The 6,349-nt window shown below is 38.0% G+C and overlaps 1 protein-coding gene across 1 annotated transcript; it reads left to right on the forward strand.

Moving 5' to 3' along the window:
• The first annotated feature begins 1,996 nt into the window (after positions 1-1,996).
• Positions 1,997-5,511, forward strand: LOC116311322 (extracellular calcium-sensing receptor-like). Its single transcript, XM_039622358.1, has 8 exons — positions 1,997-2,040; positions 2,287-2,581; positions 2,704-2,993; positions 3,101-3,396; positions 3,703-3,911; positions 4,049-4,270; positions 4,377-4,500; positions 4,607-5,511. Exons 1-8 carry the CDS (start codon positions 2,012-2,014, stop codon positions 5,509-5,511), a joined length of 2,370 nt encoding a protein of 789 aa, XP_039478292.1. The 5' UTR covers positions 1,997-2,011.
• The last annotated feature ends 838 nt before the right edge of the window (positions 5,512-6,349 follow it).

Below are 6,349 nucleotides of genomic sequence, written 5' to 3' on the forward strand. Positions count from 1 at the left end.
TGTCCAGAGGCAGTCAGGGAAGAGGCCCTGGCTGTCCCGTTCCTGGCTATCAAAGCTGGCTACTGGGACCACTGAACCAGTCTCCTAAAGAGGGGCTGGACTCTGGTCTGAGTTGGATCAGGTGGTGGGGGAGCATGCACTACAAACCTGGTGCACCTAAACAAATAATTTGGGTGCACTGGGACAGCCTGGCAGGTCCAAGGGACGCTAGGAACCCAAATGGTCCATGTTCTGCACCTCCATTGCTGAGGCAGCTGCAAAGAGCTGCAAGGTGCTTGGTGCATGTTGTGGTGCTAACTCCTAATCCTTGAGTCAGATGGTGGTTACCAGAGAGGAAGGGAGCCATCAAGCACAAGAAGGAGTCCTATTTGGCTTGGTTAGCCTGTGGGAGTTCAGAGGTAGCTGTGGAGTGTGGCTCGGGCAGTCGTTGAAGGATCAACTCGGGTGTTGGATGAGTTCAATGAGGGCATAGAACAAGACTTTCAGACTGCCTTGAATAATTCTGGCAAACCATCAGGGGGCTCAAGAAGGGAAACCGGTGCTCCACTCTCAACATTTACAGTGGAGGTGGGGTGCTGCTGACATTCAACTGAGGTTATAGACAGGCGGCGCAAGGAATACTTCAAGGAACCTTCTGAGTCCCACTAACCCACATTCTGTTGAGAAAGCAGAGTTTGCAGACGGGGGGGACGACTTACCTATCATTGTGGGTGAGGTCACTGAGTTTATTAACTCCTTGGTTGCTGGACCCCTGGGATGGTTCCTAAAGGCTCTTGATGTTCTTGATGATCTTGATTGACATAACCTCGAGGAGTATCAGAAAATCAGAAATCACATTTAAAGACTTTTGCTCAGTAATACAGATGTGCCCATCAAGCAAAAACCGTACCGTCACTCCAAATTGGAAGGTGAAGGAATTCTTTGAGGGTATGATGCAGGATGATGTAACTTGTTTTGTTTTCATATTACAGGTTGCTTGGAAACCCCAAAGTTGAGGTTTGTTTGTTTTGTTTTGTTTTGTTTTTTTCATTTAATGAACTTGACAATTAGTAGACAAAAAACTAAGAGTTGTGTTTCTATATCATTAAGTTTGTGTTATTAGACTTTAGTTTCCATTTTACAAAATGCAAAACAGCTATAAAATGCAAAAAGTAATAACCAAATAGCCTTTTGGTTATTAAAAATAAAGTACCATACAAAATACCATACATAGTATTTAACATTGTTACTTTTAAATAAAGAAAATAATCTGGGGACATAAGGTAGGATTTATTCAAGCAAAACAATATCACAGTACTATCCAAATGTATTTAATATGTTATGCGGTTCCTACCAATTTATAATTTGTTTTTTTTAAATCTTATTCCACCTTATTACTGGACTATTAGCATATCATTACTGAAATATAACAGAACATTTTTAACTGGTAAAAGGTACCCAAGCTGAACTTTTCTTTAAATGTCAGTCTGATATTTCTTAAAAATAAAAAAATCCAAAGTTGATTCTGCACTATAACTTGAGTAATACTTGGTAATTACATATAATTAAATTCTATTATCTTATTATTATTTAAAAAAAACAGACTGAAAAGCAGTAGAAATTATATCAAAGGATTGATCGAAGGCCATTACATAAGGGTATGGTTTTTTTTTTTGGTTTTTTTTTAAACAGCCTTTGTCAAAATACCTATATAAATCAGTGTGAAAACCCCTCATATGTAAACACCTGACATCAGGCAGGGATGAAGGCAGCAGGTCTTCTAATTGGTCTGATATTGGCAGTGTATTTTTTGCAGCTAAAATCAGCTACTGCCTTGGCTGTGTGTCTAGATTGTCTGAATCAAAGGACTAGGCTTACTGGAGCTCGTGCTCGTACTGAGGCTTATTCTGTGACATGTAAGCTACAGGGTAGCACTCGTCTACCTGCATTCTCAATGGATGGAGATTTTATTATTGGCGGATCATTCTCCCTTCATGCCTACATGCACACAGTTTACAATAACTACACCAGCATGCCTAAGGCTGTGAAATGCAAAGGGAGGTCAGTAAAAGCAGTATGTGGGTGAGCAAAGATAAGATCAAAAATAAAAGTGTCTCTCTCATCATATATATATATATATATATATATATATATATATATATATATATATATATATATATATATATATATATATTTGTATGTATGCATATCTTTATTTTATTAGCCTTTTGTCCTTTCACTTGATCAATCTTGAAATTTATCTTATTCTTGGTAGAATAATTCTAACAGTGACACAATTGTCTGCAGCATTGATACCCGTGAACTGCGCTTCTCACGTGCGATGGTCTTTGCCATAGAAGAGATCAATAACAGTACAGAACTACTACCTGGAATTAAGCTTGGATACCAGATCTATGATTCATGTGCGTTAGTGCCTGTTGCAGTGCACGTGGCATTTCAGTTTTTGAATAGCCTGGACCCTGTATTTTCAACTGGTAACAGCTGCTCTCAAACTGGTATGGTGATGGCTGCTGTCGGGGACTCTGGGTCTTCACCTTCCATCAGTATCACACGTCTCATCAGTCCCTTTCACATTCCTCTTGTAAATAATTTGAATTTCTAGCAGATGTTTTACATTTAAGATATGCATGTTCATGATTTCTGTTTCAGAGGTACAATATTTTATTTTATTTATATATGTATATATTTTTTTGTATTTCTTAGGTGAGCTATTTTTCCACATGTGCATGCTTGTCTAACAAGCAGCAGTACCCAAATTTCTTCAGAACAATTCCCAGTGACCAGTTTCAAGCAGCTGCTCTAGCCAAGTTGATAAAACAGTTTGGCTGGACTTGGATAGGTGCTGTTCGGTCGGATTCGGATTATGGAAATAATGGCATAGCATCTTTTCTAGAAGCAGCTCAGAAAGAGGGAATCTGTGTGGAATACTCTGTATCTTTCTATCGGACAAACCCACATAGCAGGATCCAAAAAGTAGCAGATGTTATCCGCAGGTTTCTATATCATAAATGTGAATTAGTATCCTTTTTTTAAGTAAACTTTTATGTCATGTTATGAGACAGTCAAAAAATGTTTTTAATACTTTATGTTGTATCTCAAGGTCTAAAGCTGTAGTTGTTGTGGCATTTGCATCTTTTGGAGACATGAAGATACTGTTGGAGGAGCTATCACGTGAGCCTTTCCCACCTCGCCAGTGGATAGGCAGTGAGTCATGGGTAACCAACACAGAATTAACGAGGTACAGTTTCTGTGCTGGGGCCATTGGATTTGGTATTCCGAAGTCTATAATCCCAGGTCTCAGAGAATTCCTGCTGAATCTCTCTTTTTCTGAAGTCATTGCTTCATCGGTGCTCACTGAGTTTTGGGAGGATGCATTCAACTGTAGACTGAAAAACAGTAAGAGAATTTTCTTGCTTACAGAAAACCCTTTGATGTTACAGAGGATACTGCTGCTTCATAAACCAAGACATCCTACTACTCTAAGAATTCTGATGATGAATATGAGATTAACAAAGGTTGAATCTCTTTGATTTAATTACTTCTAAGGTTTAATTTGGCTGACTTTGTTTGGATGGTATAAATTTTTTGTATTTAAATCTGTTACGTTTAGAATTTGTCAGATTTATATAAAAAAAATGTAGGAAATCTAGATCTAAGTTCAATGGTGAAAACATATTTTTATGTTTGTTCGTTTTACTGTAGGTGCTGCTACAGTAGACAAGAAAGTGTGCGATGGAACTGAAGACATACAGAACCTCCAAAGCCAATACACTGACACGTCTCAGCTCAGAATTACTAACATGGTGTACAAGGCTGTGTATGCAATAGCACATGCCATTCATAATGCAGTGTGTCTTGGAAAAAATGTCACAGCTCAGTGTAACAAACTAACCAAGTTAGAGCCCAAACAGGTCAGATTAAACACAGGCCATTTTCCTTCATTATCTCTGATTTTACATGGATGAAGTGCAGTATTGTTATTAATTTTTAAAATATTAAACCTTTTTCTTTCTTTCCCCTCCCTTTCTGTCTTAACTCATCCTTTCAGGTTTTAACTGAATTGAAGAAAGTAAATTTTTCCCAAAATGGTTATGATGTGTCTTTTAATGCTAATGGGGATCCTGTGGCTATCTATGAGCTGGTTAACTGGCAAAAACATGAGAGTGGCATCACTGAGATAGTAACTGTAGGGCTGTATGATGCGTCACTACCAGTGGGCAAGGAGTTTAGAATTAACAGAAACATAACCTGGATGGAGGATAGCACAAAAGTAAGTCTATGGACAAGAATCTAACTAATTAAATTTTGAGCATGGAATGCTTACAGTTATGTAGCAAACATTTAAATCTATTATGGTTCCTTTATGTCTTTCACAGGTGCCAGTGTCAGTGTGCAGTGGCAGTTGTCCTCCAGGAACTCGGAAAGTACTGCAGAAAGAAAAACCAGTCTGCTGTTATGACTGTATAGCATGTCCTGAAGGAGAGATCAGTAATACTACAGGTAAAATCTAATGTTTGTCAATGTATTTAAAATCGTTTTACACTGAAAAATACAATTTACAATGAATAAATTCCTAGTAGCCTCTCCTCTTTTTTTCTTTATTCAGATTCAGCTGACTGTTTACCCTGCCACAATGAGTTCTGGCCTAATGCAAAGAGAGACACTTGTATCCCTAAACCTGTAGAGTTTCTTTCCTTTCAAGACATCCTTGGAATCATCTTAGCTACATTCTCAATTCTAGGTGCCTTTCTTGCCATTATGACTGCGGCTGTATTCTTTTATCACAGGACATCTCCAATTGTCAGGGCCAACAACTCTGAGCTGAGCTTCCTGCTGCTCATCTCACTGACTCTGTGTTTCTTGTGTTCATTAACTTTCATTGGAGCACCATCTGAGTGGTCCTGCATGCTGCGTCACACTGCATTTGGCATCACCTTTGTACTCTGTATTTCCTGTGTACTTGGGAAAACTATAGTGGTTTTAATGGCTTTTAAAGCGACACTTCCAGGTAGTAATGTCATGAAATGGTTTGGTCCTCCACAACAAAGAATGACTGTTGTGTGTTTCACCTTTATTCAAGTTTTAATATGTACAATTTGGTTGGTAGTGAGCCCTCCATTCCCAATAAAAAATCTAACCACATACAAGGAGAAAATCATCCTGGAATGTGCATTAGGCTCTGCTGTTGGCTTCTGGGTTGTGCTCGGTTACATAGGTCTACTTGCTGCCTTTTGCTTTGTTTTAGCTGTTTTAGCCCGCAAATTACCTGATAATTTCAATGAAGCCAAGCTTATCACCTTCAGCATGCTGATATTCTGTGCAGTGTGGATCACCTTTATCCCAGCATATGTCAGCTCTCCTGGAAAATTCACTGTGGTTGTGGAAATTTTTGCCATTCTGGCCTCCAGCTTTGGACTAATGCTGTGTATATTTGCTCCCAAGTGCTTTATCATATTGTTTAAGCCTGAGAAGAACACCAAGAAATATTTAATGAACAAAAACCAATCATAATATATCAAAGTTTTTGTAATTATTACTCTTCCTACAGCAGGCTGAAATTGTACGTATTCAGTGCACATAACAAAGATTTTCAGTTTCTGATGTTATTTAAATAAAGGATTTCCATTATCCATTGTCTGCCAATTGTTGTTCAATGTACAAATACTTCATTTAAGTGCATAAATAATTATGTTTACATTTCTTAATAAAACTAGATTGCTCTGAGTTAGTAGTTCGACACAGTTGCTGTTAATTATTCTATTTTACTACAAAGCAAGTTTAAAATTACAGATGTCAGTTCAATGTCAACTGCGTGAGCTTGGTATTATGATTGTCTTATCCACCTATCTTTCACAATTTTAAACACATATTCATGCAGTGTTCTCCTTGGAAATATGTGTCACTGAAATTCATGTTGATGCTACTTTGAGGTGTTTCCGACATATAAATGCAGTTAATCAAGCACAAAGAATTGCACCTCCCCAAGCAGACCAATAACCTACCAAGTAAGCCAGGAACCCAAGAGCGAAGTGTCCTACTCGGGTGATATGGTATTATGAGGTAGGGTCATCCCATTTGGCCCTAACTATAAGCTTTATTAAAAAGGAAAGTTTAAAGAATTATCTGAAAGGTAGACAGGGTGTCTGTCTTCTGAATCCAAACTGAAAGCTGTTTCCACAGAAAAGGGCCCTGAAAGCTGAAAGTTCTGCCTCTGATTCTACTTTTAAATAACCTAGAAACTACAAATAAGCCTGTAGTCCAAGTGCAAAATGCTTTATATGGGTGTTATGGTACTATGAGGTCTCTAAGATAAGTAAAACATGATTATTCAACACCTTGTATTTAATGA

This window comes from Oreochromis aureus, linkage group 14, assembly GCF_013358895.1.
Source record: "Oreochromis aureus strain Israel breed Guangdong linkage group 14, ZZ_aureus, whole genome shotgun sequence".
Lineage (NCBI taxonomy): Eukaryota > Metazoa > Chordata > Actinopteri > Cichliformes > Cichlidae > Oreochromis > Oreochromis aureus.

What these genes read in the sequence shown, in the direction of transcription:
- LOC116311322 (XM_039622358.1), top strand. Translation starts at nt 2,012, where the DNA reads ATGCCTAAGGCTGTGAAATGCAAAGGGAG. An exon ending in GTAGCAGATGTTATCCGCAG is followed by an intron (nt 2,994 to 3,100) that starts GTTTCTATATCA and finishes TTGTATCTCAAG; the next exon opens with GTCTAAAGCTGTAGTTGTTG. An exon ending in GGATGGAGGATAGCACAAAA is followed by an intron (nt 4,271 to 4,376) that starts GTAAGTCTATGG and finishes TGTCTTTCACAG; the next exon opens with GTGCCAGTGTCAGTGTGCAG.